The sequence below is a fragment of the Sceloporus undulatus genome, chromosome 4 (genome assembly GCF_019175285.1).
Source record: "Sceloporus undulatus isolate JIND9_A2432 ecotype Alabama chromosome 4, SceUnd_v1.1, whole genome shotgun sequence".
Lineage (NCBI taxonomy): Eukaryota > Metazoa > Chordata > Lepidosauria > Squamata > Phrynosomatidae > Sceloporus > Sceloporus undulatus.
In genome coordinates this window covers 105,717,014-105,741,807 of record NC_056525.1, presented here as the reverse complement: position 1 = coordinate 105,741,807, position 24,794 = coordinate 105,717,014, and the positions used below count along the sequence as shown (strand labels likewise).

At 40.1% G+C, this 24,794-nt stretch overlaps 1 protein-coding gene across 1 annotated transcript in view; it reads right to left on the bottom strand.

The window, feature by feature from the left end:
• Positions 1-21,406, bottom strand: part of BRDT (bromodomain testis associated) — a 42,720-nt gene extending 21,314 nt beyond the window's left edge. The window contains 9 exon segments of the mRNA XM_042463908.1: positions 232-405; positions 798-926; positions 2,508-2,855; positions 4,873-5,048; positions 6,036-6,165; positions 12,004-12,141; positions 15,815-16,061; positions 21,337-21,368; positions 21,371-21,406. Coding sequence (XP_042319842.1) covers positions 232-405; positions 798-926; positions 2,508-2,855; positions 4,873-5,048; positions 6,036-6,165; positions 12,004-12,141; positions 15,815-16,061; positions 21,337-21,368; positions 21,371-21,406 — 1,410 coding nt within the window.
• Between the last annotated feature and the right edge of the window lie 3,388 nt (positions 21,407-24,794).

The window sequence follows — 24,794 nt, the reverse complement described above, 5'->3', positions numbered from 1 at the left end:
TCAACTGGTAGGTAGGCCAACTGATGCCTAGATCTAGATCCATACTGGGGTCAAATTTCTTTAGATTTAACCAATGAAGCTGAGGCCTTTTCCATGACAACAGATAAAATCTGTGTTTATTATTGTTGAAATAGAGCCAGACTGGCCACTGAGTCTGCAATGTACTGTTTTACTACCAGTAAAAACAACAATATATAACTACTTGGTGGTAACACAAGCATTGTCACCTACTTGATCCTGGAGCTCTGCAAGGCGTCTTGCCCTTTCTTCTTCTGAGTCCTCAGAGGAGGCATCACTGCTGCTTTCACTAGAAACAGATACTGTGGGCCTTGCAGTGGAGTATGGCAAAGGCCTATAGGACGCTGGTTCATCTGGAATTTTGGCAAACTGCATCTCGAAGACATCCTTAACAGAAGAGAGTTGGGTAACTTTAAAACCCTGCCATGATAAATGGGTTAGATTTTTTTTTTATAGCACAGGGATGAGAACCATGTCCTCTACCAAATATTGTTGGGCTACAACTTCCATATAGCTCACCATTGGCTAGGCTGGGTAGAACTATGGGGTTGCCATTACTACTTAAGCAGTTTTACAGTTTTAATGCAATGTATTGTGTTGCATTGAAAACATATTCATTGGCACGTAAGGGAAGATGCAATTACACTTATATCTCACCTGTGGACTTTTCATAAACGGATAGCAACTGTGTGAACAACATGCTGGATTAGGTGATCAGATTCTGCAGGACTATTTTTATGTTCTTAAATGCAATTTTTCATTGTCAAGGACTCACTCACCTGAAGTTTCCTTGCCATAGCCACTACCTCTTGGTCAGGAGAGTTGTATCTGTAGCAGTTCATAAACATTAGCCTAATATCAGCAGCAAATTCTTGTGTGTCTTTATACTCATTGTTTTCCATTTTATTCTGTAAAGAATAAAAAGACTTAAGATTCAAACTCTGGGATACCTGTCTGTTGTATCACTACTTCCTGAAACTAGCCATTTTGACACTATAAGTTTAGTTATTTTGAGATGATGAGACTGAGGCTGCCATTGCTCCATAAATGTGCTGTATTTCCATTTCCAATAACTGGTTCATATTTTTTTAGCATTGTCTTGCCTAGCCATTTGGTGGAGGGATATTCATTATAAGTCTATATCTTAGTTTTATTATTTATAATTCCCAATAATTTCCATAAAATCTACTTCTCTCCACCTACATCATATTTCAAGGATTGTTGTCATATTCAGTCATCTCTCATCTGGTTCATTCACAACCTTCTGGTCCATGGCCTCTCCTTTTGCCATAGATTTCCTTTTACATCCAGAATGCTTCTCAAAAAGTGTGAAAGGAAATAAGCAATAACACCTCTGATTACCCAACTGAAAAGGATGTGATTCTTGATCTGGCCTTTTGGCCATTGCTATAGTAACATCTGGAAGCACCCTGGACTGATCACATCTCCTTTCCCTTACATGTCTCCTTGCTCTCTCTCCCCTTTTCACAAGTTCCACATCTGTCAGAGCATCACTGATTGCCTCTTCCCCATTCTGTTTAATCTTTCACCCACTGTTTTCTTCAAAGAGTTGAACATATTTGGGAACAGTAACGCACCCCTCATGTTAACTACTCTTTCTTATTAAAAAAAAATACCTTGGCCTTTATGGAGAAGAAATTTATGGTACCTTGCCAGATTTTTTTCTCCTTTCCCAAAACAACTCCACCCTCCACCATCCCCTTCAGTTTCTCACAACACTGGTAAATTCAATGAAATATCTTATCCATTTCACCTACATAGTTTGCTTGTTTTCTCTTCTGCACACTGTATGTGCAGCAGTGCTGAGATACCCAACAGTGCCAAACTACAGAGATACAGTTGACAGGTCTTTCCTTCAGTTAATTGCATCAGATAACAGGGAGGGGAAGGGGGCAGGTAATGGCCATGGGAGAGAGACCGGCAGGTAATGAAAAAAGGGACTGGTGGTGGCGGCTGATGTACTATCAGATAATCACCAAACACATCATTAGCAATAGCAGCTTCATTTACAGTATATACCACTTTATACCACATTAAGCACCCTCTAAGCAGTTTACAATTGTAAACTAATTATATATTAATTTTATTGTGGTATTCATATCTTGCTCTTCAGCCCTAAAGGCTATCAGAGTGGCTAATATGAGTAGCACTAGTTTTATGAGAGAGCCAACGTGAGAAGGAGATAGAAAATGGAGAGCTGTGCACACATATGTACACTCATCCAAAGCTAGGTGAACAGAAATTTATGTGGTTATCCAGTGCTCCAAGTGTACCAAGATTGGAGGTGGTGGGGATTGCCCCTAGATTGATAGATGAAGTAATCTATTCCATACTGTAGCTTGGACCTATACTAGAATGTTCTCTATATTTGCACCCTTTGAAAAGCCATATATATATATATATATTAACAACTGCATAATTCATATGACTAACAATAATCTGCATTTGTGATACTACAAGCCACTTACTTTAATAGTTCCAAGATCCATGGGACATTTAATAATGTCATGATAATCTTTGAGTCCCAAGGCTGTAACATCTACTGGTTTATAAAAAGGCCAAGCATATGCTTCATGCTGTTTTGAGAACATTTCTGTAAGAATCTCATTACAGTATTTCAGTGGTTCTGTTATCTTTAATGTTTTTATGGGCTCAGGTGGTTGCTGGGAATCTGGCAAGCCTTTTTTTGTTAGAAGCTCTTCTTCAAACTCTTCTCTGGAGGAGATCTTTGTAATTTTGGGTTCGTTGGGTGCTGGAGAAGATTCGCCACTTGCTGTGAGGATTGCAGTAGTAGTATCCGCTTTCCTTTTCACACCCTTTAAAAAAATAACAAAGAGGGGAAGCCTTTGAATAAAGTGGCCATAAATCTAACTATGACTTACATGTGACTAGACTGTTTATTCAGTTAATTCATTTCCAATCCCAAAGACACATCCTCTATAGGAATTTAGATTTTAGCTCATAATTTCCCATCTGAGTTGATGTGTAGAAAATCGCACTGTTAGCAATCTTTAGGAAGTTGGAAGGGAGGTGGAAAAATGATTGATATGACAACTATTTACCTATTTATACTCTACACCATCTGAGATATAAGATAGTTTCTGACACATTTAAAAAACAACTTCCAGTAAAAAAAAACCCAGCTATACATACTAATATATTCATTACAGTAGTTATACAGTCACCCCTCCAAGTCCACAGACTTGAAATCTGAAGATTTGGAAATCCGCAGAGGGGTGACCATCATTAACCTTAATGGGGCACGCTCCCACAGTGCATGCCCTGCATGCACATGCCCTATTCAAGCATATGGGGCTTGAATATGCTTGAAATTTGGAATTGGGGGAGTCTGGAACGGATCCCCACAAGTTCCAAGGGGCAACTGTAGTATTAAAATATAAATTAAGTTAGAATTTCAAAACTGCTAAAAAAATTATATAAATTTAAGTATTTAAAACTTCAACTTTTAAATCCAAACTGTAGGTTTACACAGGAAATAACACTGTTTTATTCTGTTTTAATTATGTTCAGCTGTTGACACTAGACAGAAGAGACTACCCCCTCCAGTTGTAGTTAGTGTGGCCATTGTAGTAAAAATGCAGTTTCCCAGCAAACATCAATAACAATAGCAGGTACATTTCTATACCGCTTATCAGTGCACTTAAGCACTCCCTGAGCGGTTTACAAAGTATAAGCTAATTGCCTCTAACAATCTGGGTACACATTTTAGTGACCTCAGAAGGATGCAAGCCTGAGTCAAGCTTGAGCCCCCTTGGCTGGGATTGAACTCACAACCTTATGGTTTGTGACTGAGTGGCTGCAGTACAGGCAATTAACCACTGCGCCACCAGGGCTCAACACCACCAACACAAATGAATACAGTTTTCCTATTGATTAACACCTGCATTGCAGTTGTTAATGCAGCATGGAATACTGGCTGGGATTCATGATTGAAGTTACAAATACATAACCCAGAATTATGCATTCATAACAGATTTGTATTCACGATCCTATGTGTTCAACATGTAGGGAATACCTAAAGATTGTAAAAGCCCCCAAATCCCAATTTACTAGACAGTACTATTGCAAGCAGCATTGCTCTGTCAGTGAGAATGCAACAAACTGATGTTCTTGCTCCCACTACCTTCAGCGATCTCCAGTCCAAGGAGGAATTGTGAAGGACTGTTGTTCTGGAGATTGCTGGAGGGAGGGGAGTAGAAAGGCAGTCTGCTGTGAGTCTGTTTGTGAGAACAGACCTCTCATTGCTCACAGTAGCTGCTGCCCATTAAGCCAAGACTAAAGGGAGTGTCAAGCTACTTAGCTATGTAATTGGTCCAGAATACCAGCTACCATCATCTTTATATTAGAATTAACAGTCTATTTGACACAAGCTCTGCCAAAGCTGAAATGATCTTAAAAACAGAGTGGCTGGATGTGTGTTGTAAGCATCTGTTGACAAATGACAATTCACTATGTTCCATTTTTAAATTAAGTTTTGTATTTTATATTTTGAAATAAAACTAAACACTGTAACTATGATTAGCAGAAACAAGCAAAATTCTAACAATTATGTAACAAAGTCAGCTTGTTTCAGCTAATCATGATTAAGATTAATCACAGGTTTTAGATTTGGATCACACTATAAACTAGAGTAAATTTAAATAGATGCTTCCAATCTCTTCCTTATAGCCAGACTGGAGGAGGAGGCAGAAGGGGAGAGAAATGCATGACTCCCAGTCTCATTTCATAGTGATTAACCATAGTTTAGCATTACAGTGAGTGCTGTATAGTGCAGTAATTTCTCAGACAAGTCCTCTTTCTAAAATCACTTACTTTAGTTCCTGTTTCAGTGGCTGACATTACATTTGATGACTGAGGCTCAGGTGAAGGATCTGGGGCATGTTGCTGCATCACTGTCTTCATCATCCGAAACCGTCTAACCTTTCTAGATGGCTTCAGCTGCTTACTTTGCTTAGCTTGCGAGATGCCTGTATTGGATTGCTCATCAACTAGGGATATGAATTAAAGTGGATGAATTAAAGTGGAATTTAAGTGAATGACTTCTCATAATCCTCCAGAAAATGAAGTTGTAGTTCCATTGGCATGGCCAAAGTACTTGTCTTTTTGGCACTGGCATCACTGGGACACCTTGATCATAAGCTTCATATTGTTTTCAGCTAAAGACTGCTACTTAAGACATAATCTAGCTACAACAGTCTGATTATCTTTAGACCAACATCACCAACATGTAGCGTGTTGAGCATGTTCAGTCATCAGCAGACCATTTTTTTGGTGAGAGGGTCAGTTCTTAATGCATTTTTTCTAAAGGTTTTTGTACTTCTTAAAATCTAGAGGTTCTTCAAAGACTGCTTACATTCTCTCTGTGTGTGCATGTGTGCGCACACACACATTCACCACATAGATCATGCTCACTTATAATATACATGGCTGTCTTCAAAACAAGGAACCAGAATCTATCCAAGATATATTGGTGCTATCGCTATGTTTATTTCCTTGAAGCATGATCTCTCTTTCACACACACAGAAAGAGAGAGAGAGGAGAATAGAAGAGAAGAGAAGAGGAGTGCATTTCTCCCATGTCAGTGTCTTCCAGTCCTTTAATTTAAACAGGAAGTGCCTATGGGGATGAAGAGAAGAGAAGCATTGCTTGGGATTGCCTTAAAACCCAAGCTAGGAAGAGCATTTGCTCCCCTGTTTTCATAGCTCCCTCTTGTCTTCTCATTTGCAACAACTATCCCTTCTTTTTGTCATGGGAAGATATGGCAGTAGCATTGGCCACTTTCTCCCATACCACAGAAAAGCTCCCAACTAATCTGGATGAGATCGGGATCTTGACATTTACAATACTCTGTACACACTATACACCTTATTCTAGGCATCTGGAACTGGTGAGGATTTATTTCAGGTTCACCACATATTACTACAGCTCAGAATGCTAAATGCTTTCTAGCACAATTTGTAGAGCGTTTTCTTACCGTCTATATTTTTCCCTTTTCTTTTTGCTTGATTGATCACAACTATTTTCTCTTCTGGGGGCATCTGTGCAACTTTCTGCATAAAGACTTTTTCCAGCTCCTGTGCCATGAAAACAATGTCATCACCAGGCTGAAAGAAAAACATAGTGATCAAACACACTTGTAATGCTCCTAGATTCACTTAGTGTCAGCTTTGACTGCAGCCTTTCAGCAAGAGAATGTAGGTATCTCCACCCCTGGGTTTTCAAACTATAAAGCACCAAGTCTTTTTTAGTGGATAATTTACTTCACTTTTGTTCCTCATTGGCCTTGTCTTAATCAACATGACTTTCTTGTGTGTAGGAAACCAATACTTCACCCACTGAGCCAAGATTAGTACAGACTTGGAAAACAGTGATTTGGGGGGACTACAGATCCCAGAATCCCCCAGCAGTACACTAACTGGCTGGGGAACTCTGACACAATTCAAAAAGGACATTGACAAATTGGGGCGTGTCCATAGGAGGATGACTAAAATGGTGAAGGGTCTCTAGAAACCATGTCCTATGAGGAATGACTTAAGGAGCTGGGGATGTTTAGCCTGGAGAAGAGATGGTTAAGAGGTGATATGATAGCCCTGTTTAAATATTTGAAGGGATGTCGTATTGAGGAGGGAGCTAGCTTGTTTTCTGCTGCTCCAGAGACTAGGACCCAGAACAATGGATGCAAGCTACAGGAAAAGAGAGTCCACCTCAACATTAGGAGAAACTTCCTGACAGTAAGAACTGTTTGACAGTGGAACAGATTCCCTCAGAGTGTGGTGGAGTCTCCTTCTTTGGAGGTCTTTAAACAGAGGCTGGATGGCCTCTGTCAGGGATGCTTTGATTGAGAGTTCCTGCATGGGAGAGAGTTGGACTGGATGGCCCTTGGGTTCTCTTCCAATTCTACAATTCTATGAGGTTCACCCCCCCCCCCGATCCCCCACTGCTCAATATATATTATCATATTGCCCTGTATCCCAAATCTCTGAGTGGTGAACTCCAGGGATGCAGATTTCTTTTTGGCCCAGGGCTGGGTTTTTTTTTAGAAGCCTTCATTCCCCCACATCTCTATTGCCTGCTGCAAGTGGGGTGGGGGTGGAGTACTACCTGAGATTGCTTTCAATTGTCATGGTGATGACCTGATTTTATTTGTATTTTTCCCCTGTATCCTTTGTTTTGTTGTTCATTAGGTCTGTTATAAAACTTTTATAATGAGTTTTGTAGCCATTGCATATTCAGTAATTACACTGATAAATGTGATTTCTGCATCGTGTGTTTTTAAGCATGTTTGAATTTATGCAAAGGCCTTTGGCAAAAAGCAAGAGAAATTGGAGTCTCTGTGTGTGGTTTCGTCAGCAGAAATCACTGGAGACTAATGATGTCTCAGTGACAGAGGTTTAGTTATGCATGTATACACAAGGTGACCAGATGTCATAACTCCAAAGGAAGACAAAACACTGCAAAATGTAGTGCGTTCAAGAAAAATGTAGAACCTTACAAAATAATAGCAAAAACCACTAATATAGATATAAATTCATCTCATATGGTTTATTTACAACTATATTACATATACTTTATTATGTATTCGTCCATATTTTTCTGATGAACTTATCTTCATCAAAATGCCTTGCTGGCTTGCAGTATACTTAGGGATGCCGTATCCTGCCTGTAGGCGGGGCAATCCCTGTTTGGGCGGTGCCGTCCCAGTCCCGGTCCGGTTTGGTGCCAAAACCGGGGCAGCACCACCTGTGGCCACTTCTGCCCCCACGCGCGCCACGGGGTCCTCCAAGGCCTCACTGAGTCCTGGGAGCGCTCTCTGCGGTCGGAGCTCCAGCCGCAGAGACGCTCTCTCTCAGGCCCCAGCGAGGCCTTGGAGGCGGCTCTGCAATCGTGGGGTCCTCCAAGGCCTCGCTACGTCCTGGCAGGGCTCTCTGCAGTCAGAGCTCCGACCACGGAGACGCTCCCTCCCAGGCCCCAGCCAGGCCTTGGAGGCGGCTCCGCAATTGGAGCTCTGGCCGCGGTGTCCTCCAAGGCCTCCATGAGGCCGGGGAGGAGGAGGAGGCTGCTTGGCACCATGGCGATGGCCGCAATGACGGGCGGCCCCCGCGCCCCTTCCTGGCCTGAGAGGAGGCCGAGGCTTCCTCCCAAGCCGGGAAGGAGGAGGAGGACAAGGTTTAAAAATGTAGGACCTTTTTTTTTTAAATTTCCTGGCCAGGAAATAAAAAAAAAAGGCCCTACATTTTTAAACCTTGTCCTACATTTGTCCCGGTTTGGAGGTCCTCAGGTATGGCAACCCTAAGTATACTTATAGAACTCTGTGCAAAATTGTACTATACTAGCAACAAATCTTGGCTGAATCTACATTAAAATTATTTCTGCCACTTGTCCATTATGCTGGAATTAAGGAAAAACCCCTTTCAACATATGCACCATGTCCTCAAGCAGCCCATTGCCTCACACATTTGCTGTCTTTTTCACCTCCGAGAAACACTCATTTCTAAGCTCTGGGGGAAAGTCTTGTCTTCTGATGCTCCTAGGAAAAAAGAATGTTAGTATATGCCATCCTATGTGCTTATTTGCAGTAAGGATAGGCTGGCAAGCAGAATTTCTCAAAAAGGAACAGCAAATGTGGTGCTCTTAATGAGCTTGTTAGTCATGCTCAAAATGGAGGACATTTTGGAATTCTTCCTAGACATAACATTTAAATGTAGGACATGTCTTGGAAAAGGAGAACATCTGGTCACCCTGTGTGTACTGGCTGAGCATAAGACAGGGCCTTGCAGCATTAGCTGTCAGGGCACTACCACACAAGCCCCACTCTTGCAGCAATCGCATCAGGTTTATAAAAATGAAAATATAGCACTTTAAGAGCAGACATCATGGCACGTTTTCTCCATCACACAACATCACACTCTTTTCTTGGCTGATCCTCAACCCTACCTTCCTGCCCTATGCCCTACCCAGCATGCCTTCCAGTTATTTTATTTTTATATTTATATCCCTCCTCCCCCCCACTATTTCACACAATTCCAGAGCTCTGCTACTACAAGTTAAATTTTAAAAAAAAATTGAAAAGAAATAAAAGAATAATAAGGGGAATCAGGTTGCTTGGGAATAGCAGGTGGGGAGACAGGAGGAGAAGAGAGAGACACCAACACCACGTGACTTCAAATTTTGCAATTGCCCCAACAGCAATTTTTTTCACTTGGGGACTACTGTGATTGTGAGGTCCTTGACAGGAGTCCCCCAGCAATGAAAAGGGGAAAGAGCAGCCACATGGTGGAGGTATCATGGTGTGATAAGTATCACCAAAGCTGCTTTTTTCTTGGTCTAATCATGGTTAGCCATGTGTAGTATCTCCTCAAACACTCTCCTATTCCTCATCAGTTTTCTAAGGGAACGCTAACACCAGATGGTTTCCTGAAAAGAGCAAATTAACTATCTGCCTCCTCTTTTTAGGTGCAGGATACTTCCAGAAGAAGAATTCAGTAATGTTACCATGCAAATGAAGTTATGTAGCTATTCCATCTCTCTTCCCTTAACAGATCTTCTGTTGCAAGGAAAGTAAAAAGAGAGAGGTGGTGGCAATGGTTGTTGTGGTGAGGAAACAAAAGAGTTTAAATGAAAAACTGTTTGGACATACAAGAAGCATGTGGAAAATTCAGTATATGAAGCAGGACAACTGTGGGATATAAACCTTGCCTAGAAGCACGCCTACCATCCCAGTACTGACAACTTAAAACAGCTAGGCTACAAGTTCCCTCCCCACTTCTTAGTACAAGGGTGGGCAAAGTATGGTCCATAAGTCATGTGTGACCCGAAACTCCCCTGACACAGAAAGTCTCTCACGAAATTTCTTCCAAAAAAAGCTTTATCATTTCTGAAAGAGTCCAGCAGTTTTTGCATTGAGGTGGTTGCACAATCAACAAACTCTCAAATTGAGTAACAGATGTGGATGTCAGTTTTGACCTCTAAAAATGTTGGTTATATATATGTGTGTGTGTGTGTGTGTTTTGTTTTACCTATTTGTGCAAACTCCAGCATGGTGTTGTGGTTTGAGTGTTGGACTATCTCTCTGGAGACCAGGGTTCAATTCCCAGCTTGGCCATGAAACCACTGGGTGACCTGGTCAAGTCACACATTTTCAGCCCCTGGGGAAGGCAATGGTAAACTTCCTCTGAACAAATTTTGCCCCCCCCCTAAAAAAAACCATGATAGGTTTGCCTTAGGGTTGCCATAGGTCAGAAATGAATTGAAGGCACACAACAACAGCAACAACAACAACAACAACCTGTTTACAAACATAGGCTCTGGGCTGTAAAGAATTCCTAAATGGCCATTCTGACCACCCCAAATCTATGACAGTACAATTATACCCACATCAATGAAGATAAATTTGATGCAAACTGCTGGAATGGTGGATGCCTTGAAACAACAATAAAGTTTTTAATTAGTGCCATAAACAGTTACATGACCAAAATACACGTTATGTAGGTGAATGGGAACACAACTCCAAAATCAGAAATTTGTTACAAATAACATCCATCACCACTTTCAAGAAACAGAGGATGTTGTGGTAAACAATAGCCAAGAAGTGAAGTACAGGCACACCTCAGTTAACCAAGAATGACAGAGCTCCTTTTTACAAAGTCTATTTATGCTCACCCAACTCATCTTTTACTCCTTACTCTTTGTCTAACTGGAGGATTTTTTTTTAGCAGCACTGGCTAAAAAAAGAATATGAAGGAAGGAATGTAAAGTCGAAGTTTTTTGTGGGTTTTTGGGGCTATGTGGCCATGTTATAGAAGAGTTTATTCCTGACGTTTTGCCAGCATCTGTGACTGGCATCTTCCAGAAAAAACTATTCTGAAGGAAGTCTGGGAGAACACAGCCTTTGTGTGTTTGGGTTTCAGCAGTATGTTTGCAGTATAGTGCAATAAAAGCTTGATCTGGGAAAGAATGGGATTCTGCTCTAGCCAGCTGTATTGTACCTGCATGTACCTGATTACAACAGGCAAAGTAAACAGCAGCTGCTTCCAGAATCTATTACTGAGCATGCATGCATAGGAAAACGGGGGGGGGGGGGGGGGGAGCAGATATACCTGTCACACTGTTTGGCCACCAATATGGAAATAATAAGGAAAGTGGAAGCTGGTGAAGGGAAAACCCCCCAATAATTTCTGGATACATTTTCGAAGGTTTCAAGGGGTCTCTAGAAGATTCAAATGTTATTGTTTACTTATGCAATATTTACCTGACCTGGTTGTTTCATTTCATATGTGCATATTGTCAGTTTTGGATAAAAAGTTTTCCTCACATTATTTCTACCTATGGTGTCAAATTTTCTTTTAAAGACATAATGCCCAGGAACACATCTAGTTTCTTAACTGAGGCACCGGTAGCATAAGTTTGTATATTTGTTACCTGTGAGGATCATTTTTAAATAATCCTATTTTCAACAGCCTTTTCCAAGTCTGGTGGAGCTTCTGGTCAGTTGGGAAAGGGGGGAGATTTGCTTTCCTACCTGGTCAGCAAAGCGCCCAGACATGGAAAGCAAGCCTCCCCTCAGCAGCCTTTCTGCGTCTGGCAAAGCTGGTGGCCAAGTAGGAAAGGGGGGAAACATACTTTTCCATGCAGCCAGCAAAGCCACCAGACCTGGAATTTTGGTATTCCTTCTCACCAGTGCACTGCGTGCCACCCCCCTTTGATGTGTCACCAGGTGTGGTCCTCATCCCCCCAATCCCACTAGTGACACATCTGTAAGATATAGATGTATTAGGAGACTTGCTCATATGTTTTGGGTGAAGTTCCAAGACACAGGAGCATTTGTTGCTTTCTCCATCCCATCATGCCAATAGACACCCTGCTAGTATTAAAGGGCTTAAAATAGCACAGACAGACTGCTGTAAATAAATCCAAAGTATTGTGGATTTTAATATTATACATACCTTGTTGTACATATAGCAGTTTGCAAACATTGTTTTAAAGTTTTCAATACATTCCGCAGCACATGTGTAATAGTTGTGCTCCAGGCGTTTCTGAATCGTGGTCAAGTCCATTGGGTTTTTAATAATATTATAATAATCCTGTGTTTTAAAACAGAAAGCAGAGAGGGGGGAAAACAACCATGAAGATACGCTGCATTAAAGAGCACCGTTTCCTAGCACAGAAAACATATCTTGTGGATTCATATATTAAAAGAGGCACTGAAGTGAATGATATCTTCAAAATAAATAATACATTTGCGAAGGTGTTAATGGAATCTTTTTCATTCACGGTGGCAGATGTGTACCACCATAAGGAGGTGGTAGATTGAAAGCTGCAACACAGTGGCTAAGAGGACAGGGGCTTGTCCAAGATCTAGCAAGTCCATAAGTAAGGTGGTAGTTGAATCCAAGAACCTCCTGATATGCATACTTATCTACCATACTCAAGAAGCATTAAAAAATGTTGTCAAGAAGATCAAAATAGAGAGAGCACTCTAGAAAGACTGCACTTCCCTTCAAAACAAAAGCTGAATTCAGTAACCATAATAAGCCATGGGTTATTGTAACCAGAATTCCTTTGGGGTCCCTTAACCAGCAGCAGTTCCTCTGTGAGAAGAAACTTGGATGCTTCTGATTTCAATGAACTGAAGTTTAGTATTGCATCCAACCCTATGCCTTGGATGTTTTTAAATTATGACTTACTGAAAAAAAAATCTAGATTTGTGCCGTGCTTCAAACAAATTATTTCCATAATTAACCATTGGGTTCAACAGTCATGACAAGCTATAGTTAATCTCAAATGGAAGCAAAAACACTCAGTCTCTTACAGCCGAGTCAGAAGAGGGAGAAAAGGGCACATGAGCTCTGGCACTGTGTGCTAAGCATGTTCCTATCAAGATAAATCATACTTTATTATGACATTTTAACCCAAACAAAAAGTATTTTTAAATATCAGTCAGGCGGTATCCAGACCGGCGCTTTGCGCCGGCCTGGATACGTGCTAGGGTTACCTTGGGGCGTTCTTTACAGACACCCAACAACCCTAGCATGTAACCGCGGCGTCAAAATGGCAGCGCCCTGTCTACATGGGCGCCGCCATTATGATGTCACGGTCGCACCGCAGCCAAACAGCACAGTACAGGCGTGACGTGCATGCGCCACTGCAGGGCACTTGTGGCACCCTTTTAGCGGCACCGAAAGGAGCTCCTTTCGCTGTGTGTATCACTGGCGTGGCCTTTAAACGGCCATGCCAGCGATATGGAAGAGAAAGGGGCTGAGCAGCCCCTTTCTCTCTTTCCCCGCCGCTGTCAGGGTGTCAGCATTTTGCCGCTTCTGTGTGGCCTGGAGAAGTGGTGGATCAGGGGCTCCAGGGCTGGCACTGTGGCCGCTGAGGCCCCAATCTGTCAGGGAAAGGGGCGGTCTGTATCCCACCTAAGACTTTATGTATAGTTGGTGCTTCTTACACTGTAGTGATGGGTAGCTCTTCCTCACCATACTTCATAATGTGCTTATAGCAAAACACAGAAGCACTGTAGCTTTGCTTCAGCGTCCTAAAAAATATTCCACTTTAGGGGTGATTACAGTGGTACCTTAATTATTTTTCAGTGTGTTTTTTCTGCAAGTACATGTTTAGCTAAGCTGTTAGTTCAGAAAATGATCTGTAAATAGAGAAGTGCATGGATGGGCCAACACGTCCAAGGTTTTTGGCCCTCGTGTACTGCTCATAAAGGCATACATGCTCCAAAGATGGTCATCTTTGGCATGTCAAGGTTGATGGTTCAGTGTTCTTATAAGTAGATGAAATACAATTTAAATGTCTGACTTAGAAATCTGAAGAGACAGAACTGGCCCAAGGCTAGCTCCCACTTTAAAAAGTATATTGAGTGAATGACCTCTAAAATTAACCTCAAGTGACAGTTTCTCTTGAAATCCAACACCAGAAATGCAAAGTGACAGTCACTTTGAAAGCACTTTTGGACAAACTGACCGTTTGCGTTTGTCAAGAAAAAGAGAAACATGTCTGAGGGGTTTAGCCTTCACTGAAAAGATCAAAGGCCTAGAATGATTTTTGAGCATAAAGGCCCACAGACTAAACATACATTTTAAAGTTTAGCTAAGAAATATGCAGGAGAAAAGGGCTGGAATACTGATAGATATCAATGTTAGTTATGACATGGCAGCAATTTTTCAGTAAACAGCCAAATCAGTCATTTACAGCTTCACATTATTAATTGAAAAGGGCCAGTTTTTATTTAATCAGTGTGACAAATAGCAAATTGGCATATCATAATACCATGATATTGGTATCATCACAATAGGAAATAGTAAAACAAAATAGCAAATAAAAACAACAGAGTGACCTTTTCCTTATTCCATTTTGCATTATCTTACACTTGCCACAGTCTAAAAAAAATCTTGTAAAAGGTGTATGTGTTTTGGTCATATTCAACTTATTTAAATGTGATTAATTGACTAGAAAGGAGAGAGTTAATTTTATTGTTGTTGTGGATTATTGACTGGCAATACTAGCTGTGATACAAAAAAAGAAAAAAAATTAATATGAACAGGTATGGTAGAATCACATTCACTATTGTTATGACTATAAGAATGCAAAGTATACAGTTGTGTTTAGAGGAGAAAGCTTTTTCTCCCTTGTTTATACATATCAGCTGTTGGCCTTGCTAGTATAAATTCTTTTAAAATAGGGTGAACAACTTTTTGGCCTTGAAATCTACATCTGGAGTATGCTGCAGGATTGCATAAGGTTTTTTTATACACATATGCATATACATCAGCATGTAATTCTTTCAGATCAGGGCATCTACCAACAAGCATTCAAAGAGCATTTCAATTCTGGATGTATTAAGGTCCCTTTGCAAAATGTTTCAGGCATGCACAGCTCAGGTTAAAAACCTCAAATTTCTGATTTCAGAAGCTCTTTCTTCTCAAAATTATATAGTACTCTATTCTTTACCTTTAAAAATTCTATCTAACGAACAGGCTATTTAAAGTTTTGTTGTGTGCCTTCAAGCCAACTCTGACTTATGGAGACCCATTGCTAGGATTGTCTTGACCTTCCTCTTAGGCTGAGTGTGTCTGACTTGCCCAGGGCCACTGAATGGGTTTCTGTGACTGAGCAGAGATTTGAATCCTGGCCTTCTAGAATTCTAGACCAGCACTCTAACCATTACAGCACCTACATTACTCTTATTTTTTATCATTGCTTGATAAGAGTTGGTAAGAATACTCTGTTAAAAGCAGAGTACTCTTGTTTAACAGTAAAAAAAACAAACCCAAATTTCTTCACAGATGTAGTCTCAGCTGGTGTCCTTGCTGATAGCTCTAGAGGAAAGCTGCATGCACACCATTATTTCCACTGTACTTTAAACGGATTACTCTATTAATGTGTTTGTGTTCATGAAATATATGAAAATTTGTTATAGATGAGGTCAATATACCTTGCGGGGTGGGGTGGGGTCAAGGATGTTTACAAGTTCCATGTTTGTTCAATTTGCATTTGCATGATTTGGCACCTAAGTCTAATTTCCTGAGACCCATCCCTCAAAACTGGGAAACAAATCGATCCATCCTTTTATTCTATGCAAATGATGCTGTACTTTTATCTATCAAGGGTGGACCTAACAAGAGTATTAAAGTAAATCTCTTTATGTTGGAGCTACATAAAGATGAATCACATATTAAAACACAGATTTTTGTTTTTCTTAAGCTATTATTAAAAACGTATATACAAGGAAACCAAGTAGGCTCTTACTGGAAGTTTTAAACCTGCAGCATCTACAGGCTGATGAAATGGCCAGGAAAAGTTATGCCTCCACATTGCTTTCATGACCACCCTCTGCAAATATTGAAGCTGATTTGTTAAACGGCCAGTTCCTTGGGAATTGATGCATTGTGGAGCGGGAGGATTGACTATTGTCAGAGGCTGTTGATTTGGGTCAGTCATATTTATTCTTACTGCCTTTATCTTGCCTTGTAGGTCAATGTCTTCAGGAGAGGGTCTGTAAAGAAAAAGATTTGCAAGAGCTCTATTGATTGAATGCTTAGTCTTTGCTCAGATTAACAATGATTTTTAACCACTGGAGTGGAACGTAGAACAAGGCATCACTTACCATGGCATGCAACACCACTTTCTTGTTTTGATACACAGTTATCTATGACTAAACACCTTTCAAAAAACTATTTGGTAAAAGGAGGCGGCAAAACAAGGTTGAAGATAGCTATCAAGAGAACCAATCTCTCAAGTCAGTTTGGAAAGAAAAAAAAGTTCTAGCCATAAGCAACTAGAAACATGCACCAAAGAACATCCACATTACCTCTTTCACTGAAAGCACAAATACATGTTTAGAGTGATGGTAACAGATAACTAAGTCCTGTTAGATGAGATATTACAGAAAATCCAAGGGTATCAGCATGTGTTGATTACAAGAGAAGCTATGAGACATTTCACGTACAGAAGGGGAATTTAAATGCACTGAGTGTAAGTTAAATTTACCCCAAACCTCTCCCCAATAATTGTGCTACATCCAACATTATTTTCTATGGGTGAAAGACAGGCAACTTATACACACATCAGTAGTCATTCAGATTTCTCACTGTTCTTCTAGGTGTCTTAACAGACTTCCCAACTGTCATAGAACCTTCTACTTCAGGATGGCTTATGAAGCATACATACTCAAGAGCAATATTAATATAGTCTTTCCAGATGTCTCCCATCTCAAATTCATCATACCATTTGCTACACAAAATTTACTATGTCTTAGGCCTCCCTTTAAAAATGGTGGGTGGGTGATGAAGAGCTTTGGAAGGATCTCTTCTAACTGGGGAAACCCACACTACAGTTCAGTGTAAGCAAGTATAAAAAGCTACAAATGGATGATGATAACAATATCATAACCATATATTTGGTTATGTGGTCTGTGAGGTAGCTATGACTGACCAGGAAAACTATCTTGTTATAAGAAATGATCTAAAAAATGTTAGAACTGGCAGAAATGAGGAAAAAACTATCCATTCCAATTAGATAAAAGCCACCAGAAAAAATCTGAAGTATTCATTCAATTCTTTAAAAAGAAAGGAGGGGAGACAATACAAGTAGCTTTTGAGCTTTGAAGTATGACATAACTATAAATATAATAAGGGAATAAATGTTGTGAACATTAATGAACATACAGTACATAAAGATACACACTCATGTCTTAGGTACGGGGACGTGTGAAGTCATGTATATAATTATGGCAGGGGTCATGGCGTTGTGTTCTATTGTGTTGGTTGGTTTATATTGTTGTTTTAGTTTATGATGGTTAGTGAAATTCAACAAAAATTATATGACAAAAAAGAAAACAAAAGAAGCTATCTTGGGATTGTGCTAGACAGCTCAGTGAGAAAGTCTACAGAGTATGTGGCCGCTGTGAAAAGGACAAATTCTATATTGGTGATCATTAAGAAATGGATGTATCATAAAACTGCCAGTATCAGAATATCTTTTACACAAATCTATAGTGTGTATTATTCTGATCGTTGTCCCATAGAAGATATAGCAGAGCTGGAGAAGCCACAAAAATGGGCAGGGGACAGGTTCAAGGGGCTGAGGTAACTCCTCTATGAGGGAGGTTACAGTGTCTGGAACGTTTTAGTTCAAGAAAAAGGTGATGGCAATGTAGATACACTAATGTGTGCTGTGGAGGAAGGAGAAATTTTTCCTTTCTTTCTTATCATAATACTAGAACATGAGGTGCAGTTCCATCCAGTTATGCTGAATAGGGTTAAGACAGACAAAAGAGAGTTCTTCTCTATAAACCTGCATAGTTTATCTACAAAATTAGTGATGAATGCTGCCAGTTCAGATGATTTTAAAACAAGATGAGACAAATACATGGGAGCAAAAGCTGTTTCACACTACAGCTGGCCCTTTGTTTTCACAGGGGATCCATTCTGGACCCCCCTGAAAAAATGAAGGCTCGCACATATTCAAGCCCCATAGGCACACCATTGAAAATAGGGGAGGTTGCTCCTCAGCGGATATTCAAGCTCATGGATCTCAAATCTGTGAGTTAGGAGGGGCAACTGTAGTTGCAAGAAATCAAAGTGGAAAGATGCTATCACACTCTCCTATAGTATTATAGAGGAGCTTCTAACATGCTGACTCTATCCACATGGGTATTGTGCACCATGGGTTTATTGGATGTTGCCCTGCCATCCTGGTTTAGGAATCAATTTTATTCTAGGAGACACAGTCTGCATAGCTGACAAGAATATGGTTAAGGTCACAGAATGCTGCCAAGATATGGGAGCCCTAGAGTATATGCCCCCATCTTAATTTAATCATTTTAATTGCTGGGAACAAATTCAAATGCCTACTGAATCCCCATGTCAGCACACCATCCAGGGGACAAAACTACAAAGATACCTTTGAATTAGCCATAGCCAATCCAAAACTGTGGTAGTTAAAAAAAAAAAAAGATCCAGTCCTGAACTCTTTCATCCATCCATCCATCCTTCATTGTGAATCCTGTAATTTTGTAAGTTCCTTGGCATGTCTTCCCTTGGTTCAACCTTAAGTTCTTTTGTTACATGACCCTAGGTCATACTCACTACTTATCCACAAGTTATATCAAAATCTATAATTTTGGTCCTAAAACCTGCCCTTGACATGAGGTTGACTTATTATCGAGTATATACGGTAATACCCTTTAACTGCTTAGAAATCAAAGCAGCTAATATTTGTAGTTTCTGCTTGGGCATCTCTCATGCTCTGGGAATCAACCCAAGGTTTGATTGGCTTTTATTATAATTCCTTGTGACTGTGTTGGCCATTCCTTGTGATTGTGTTGAAGAAGGATTGCAGCAATACCAGCATATGGGATTCCTGTAGACATTGAGCTGCCTACTGTGGGAGAAGAGTATTGGACCAGGGAAGGTCTTGGTCTGATTTAGTGGGCATCTTAGGTTCTTTTAAAGGCCCTTTGAGCCTTTGATGCCTTAGTGAGACTGTATATGCCATGAAGGATCTTAACATATACCCATGGTGGATGGGATCCTTTGTCCTTATACCAGATGTTTTTATGCATTGTGGGTTAGGGAAGAATTTTATGGACTATTCAAGTGGTTCCAACCTTTGGTCTTCCAGATGTTTTGGATTTTAGTTCCCATAATTCCTGGCTTGTAGGCCAAGTTGGCTGGAGCTTCTGGAAACTGAAGTCCAAAACAAATGGAGGACCAAAGGTTGGGAACCACTGGACTATTCTATCAGAGCACCTTCATTACTCAAGCTTATTAAGATGTCCTACTATGTTGGTGACAAAATCCTGTTCAGTAGTAAGAACACTATATACCTAATTAATATATTTAGATGAGCCTGTAGTTTCCCAGATCCAAATGCAGAGTGCAGAATGGAAAATTTTCTTTTGGAATAGTTCTTCTATTCTATGCCTGGTGTCTTGTAGTCCATGCCATTCAGTTCTACACATGTTTTAGTTTGAAATATATTATACAGAGCCATTCAATGCAAGGTGCACAGGAATACAATGTCAAATTTAGGTGTGCAGGTACCTATTTAGGAGAACAGTTATTTGGTACATTATGGTGGGAAATACCTGTCAGATAAAGGTAATACCTATTAGGTAAAAGATCAGAAGGAGAGAACACAGTCATAACTCCAAGCTTACTTCCATTGGACTTAGCCAAGCTCTTGAGTTAACATATTTCAACATGAGCTAGGACTGCAAGGAGAAATAAGGGAGGTCTCCTGGATGTGTAGAAGAGGAAATATCAGTAGCTGTTGCTTGTATGACTGGCAATTTCAATACTAGCAGGCAGTGATTTAGGCATAAATAGATGGGAGAAGGAATGGTTTAATTCTGCAAGGGATTCCAGAGGTATACAAGGTTTCTTATGACCAGAATGCTTATTACAGCAATCGTCATGAATAGTAGTAGTTATATCTCCTTTGCCATCTTGGTGCTGAGTAACTTTCTTCTAAATTATATCATCTGACAAGGTAGGCAATATGTGTCAATACCCTTTTGTATTGAGAATGACACCATCCCCCCCCCCCCGGCATCTCCACAGATCTTCGAGGGTTTGGAGCTAATTGAAAGCTATGCATTCATAAGCCCATCATATATAAGCTGCTGCAGACTACATAATACATAACTTTATCCCCATAATTAGAAGAAGGTACTGCTAAACATAAGCATGAAGAGTGAAAATGTGCTTCCATTTAAAGATAAACAGTGAACACAGATTAGAGAGCTGAAAGGGATTTCTAGAGTGCATGTTCACTCTCTGAGAAAATGGATCTTGCCTTTTGTGTTGAGAAAAGTACAAAGAAGCTCCCAATCTGGATTTTTTTTTGCTGTAGTGGATATAAAGTTTGTACAACAGCCCAGTTAAATGCAGCTTCAGTTCACAACAAACGTGCATTTTTTTTGTCAGCTAATTAACATCAGTTAATTTGGATATGAAGTCAAAACCTTCCCTGATTCATTTGCTCAGTAGGAACAGCTAAGAAACAAAGTAGCATGAGGAAAAAAATGAGCTCATAATTAAATGAGGATTAAGATGTTCTCAGAAATGTAACAGAATTTAATTCAAAGGAACTATTAATTAAAGTACTGAAACACTAGGGAAAATATAGGTTAAACATAGCCATTGCAATAAGAAGTCACAACAGACTTAATACAATAGGTGAAGATAATGACTGATGCCTATGCATCATTTGGTCAGGAGGGGGGAAAAATTGGTGTGTAAGGTACTTCACCAGCATTCAAAACAGTTGCTCTTAGGCCCATCTTAAAATATCCCAGTGTACATACTTGCCTCATATTTAGATATATAATGATGAATTTTGTCAGTTGTTTCAGGGGTATCACAAGAAGGTGTGGGGGATTCAGTGGTCAGATTGTTTCCAATACTGTTCCATTTAGAATCATTTTTTACTCTAAGAACTTGTTATCATTGTTGTCAACAGCAGTCAAGACTTAGAAAGCATCCTGTTTCTGATTCACAAAAAAACAAAACAAAACAAAACCCCTGAATACTACAAACACACTAATTTTCTATCGAGACAGTCACTGTCACTTCTGGGGTTACAGAAAGTTCATAGTAATTTTAGGCTTCTGTTTAGATAGGGAGGCTTAAATGTTAAAATAGGTTTGGGTTTTTTCCACCTTGGATAAATTCATCTTTAGTATCAATCAATTTGCTTCTTTCATAAAGAGGAACAGTGGACAACTCCCATCACAATAATTAGTTTACCCCATCACAATAATTTACCTGTAAATGAATAGATACACAAATTCTGGAGGCAGAACAGGTCAGAAGTTTCACACCTGCTTTCAATCATGTCAGCAGTGTATAATTTCACAATGGCTACACCTGCCTATGCTTACTACACAAGTATTTCTACCTAATCCCACCCTTGTTGGTTTGTCAAAGTAATCAAATGAGACCACTCACCAAATACTAGACTGATTACTTGCATTTCAGTCTAGCTCCTTGGAGGTAGATTGTATGCCCTAATTTTCTAAAATCAAGCAACACAGAATTATGCTAACAGCAAAGAAAGAGATCCCGGTATTCTAAAGTTTGTCAAATATACGTTTGATACATACTGTATGGACTTCCACTGAGTTAAGTTGTACAAATATAAACACTGAATTAGGCTAATCCAATGTATGTTTAAACAGAAATGAGTCCCACTGAGTTCAGTGGGGCTTACTCCTCAAAGTGACATGTGCCTGGACTGGCACAGAGTGCTCAGCTGATGTCAAAATAATAAGAGCGAGACGTAAGTATTTCTCAGAATACACAATTAATGAATTACTCAAAAGTCTTTGTAAACTTGGTATCTGCTTTCCTCCTCAAGGCTAGTGACAATTTGCATTTGCTGGAAATTTATATTAATGTGTTTGTGGTTCAAAAGACCATCAGTGCAGTCCTGTCCACCTCTGATCCAAAATAAGCCCTTACTGAGGGCCCAAACAGACAGGCCAAAATAAAGCTGCTTCTGGTCTCTTTGGAGGTATAGTGTTTAAATGCTGCATGTGTCCTAAGAGGCCGGAAGCCATGCCAAAGCCACACTCCATTCCTAAGGAATGGAGTGCAGCTTTGGCGCAGCTTCTGGCCTCTTAAAATGTGTGTGCCATTTAAACAGCATACCTCCAAAGTGACCCGAAGAACCTTTATTTTGGCTGTTTGTTTGGACCCTGAGTTTGGAGGTGTATTGTCACAAGTGTCTACAGGATTGCAGCCCTTTCAGATATAATATTTCCCAGGTGGCTAAAAATCCCCCAGCCTTCTCTTTGTGCACTAGATTCAGCACTTCAATCCCAGTCTCTTCATCTTAGTTCCACACTGTATTCAAAAAAAGAATCTCTCACTTAATGTTGGCGTATTAATCAGGCACTTGAACCAAGGGCAAACCATGAATGAAGACCCTGGTTTGCTTAGAAAGCCACAATCATTATAGCTGAAACATAAATTTATATTTGCAGACCCATACTTCTGCTTACAGTCAGGTCTTGAAATTAGAGCCCAACATTGATTAAACAATGTAACTAAAGTTTTTCCTTTTTCTTTTTTTGGTACTGAAGTAAGAGTTATTACATTAAATTATAAATGGATATTGAAACTTTGACTCTGGCTCCATCAAGTTACTTACCGTATATACTTGACTATAAGTCAACTTCATGTATAAGTCCATGAATGCAGAATCCATGGATATAGAGTGCCAACTGAATTCTACAGTACTTCAATTCCTGGATAGTTTTTCACAAAGGGAATACATCACAGGAGGGAGTTGTGTACCCTGCCAGATGTTACTGAACTAAAATTCCCAGGAAACTAGAGCTGTTGTTCAGCAATCTCTGGAGAAACAACACAGTTCCCACTCTTGATCTGTTTCATGAACTTTCCACACAAACCCCAGGCTTCTTCAATTGAAGGGATGTGATGCTGGTCAGTTATAAAAAACACACACATCCAACACACTAACAACATGAAGCTATTTCAGCTAAAGTACTTCTTACCTTATTTTCCCCACAGTTTCTGTAATGGCCCTTTTTAAAATATAAAGCAACATTCTTAACTTGGTTTTGAATCAGAGTTGGCTTTTTGCTTGGAAGACCAGGTGCCTCTGATAATGGATATAACCACACTCCTTTGCCAGGCAGACAAGGGCTCACTGCAGCTGATGGCTTTAACAGTTCTCAGGTGCTTCAGCTCAGATTTTGGAGTTTGTTAAAAATCTTTACTTTGCAACAAAGAACTCAGTTACTTTAAAAAATCTTCTTGGTTGGAAAATGGTGTTTGCTGTCTTAGTTGTTTAAGTAATGCTCTCTTGTGGGAGTAGAACATCATCCTAAAATGCTCCATTTAAGAACAGAGCCCATAATCCTTTTACTGACATTAGATGGTTATGGGGACACCTATACATAGTGCATAAACATACAGATTGAGTTTCCTTTATCCAGAATTCCAAAATCTGAAATATTCCAAACTTCAAAATTGTCCATATGGATGGCTAAGATAGTAGATACTGACACCTTTGTCTTCTAATGGTTCAATGTACGCAAACTTTGCCTCATACACAAAATTATTAAAAATATTGTGTAACCTTCAGGCTATGTGTATAAGGCTTATATGAAACATAAATGAATTTCATGTTTAGACCGTCTCTAAGATATTTCGTTATGTATGTGCAAATATTCCAAAATCTGAAAAAAACTTTAATCCAAAACACTTCTAGCCCCAAATATTTCAAATAAGGGAGACTCAACCTATATATGGGATTGCACTGTAAATAACCAACATGCCTTGTGTTTCTTTGTTCTCCCTCGGGTGCCAGCTGCAAGAGAGATCAGGGCTCCAGCACCATCATTAATTGTGCAGAAGTAGCTTCCTGGCAAGGTACTGTTGATATTCCCTCTTCTCTACAACTGTCAGAGGTGCAGAAGCCCTGTTCTCTTTTACATCTGGCCAGCCATAACTGGAAAATCTACCTTTGAATATTCCTTGCCTAAGAAAATCCAATTAAATTCATGGGGTCACCATATGTTGACAGGAGACTTAAAGGCACAGAGAAGACACAGAATGACAAGGGAGATTATCAGACAGGAAAAGGATCTCCCTGTCCTGTCCTTTTCCTATCCTTCCTGTACGAGTGTGGGAAGGACTTTCACACGATATTGCGCTTATCCAGACATTGTCCCATCCAGAAAGTGCGAGTGGCAGCACTCATGCAAAAGCCTTTCATATGACGTTTCACCGATCCTGTCATTGTCCCGTCATTGAGGTGAAATTTTCTTGCATTTTGTATTAACGGGAGTTTGTGTTAATACAGTTCCACTTCAACGACAGGATAATGACAGGATCAGCACTACGTTATGAAAGGCTTTCGTGCGATTGCTGTTGGGCAGGATAAGAACGGAAAAGTGATTCTGATCTTGTCCCATCCCCGTCTGATAATTTCTAAGGAGAGAATCAGCCAGGCTTACACACATGCCCCTCCCTCCATGAGCTCAGTCAATGTCTGTCTGTCTGTCTGTCTGTGCTGTATGTGTGTGTGTTGTGAACACTTAGCCTACATGAAAGAAAGGACTGACACTTCCAAACAGTTCCCAGAAGTGCTAATCTGCTTGTAAACAAGCCACGTGGTGAGCGTGCACCTTGCTGCTAATAAAAAGTGATGCTTTTAAAATCAAAACATAGCCTTTCAATTGCTTTCTTTGTAG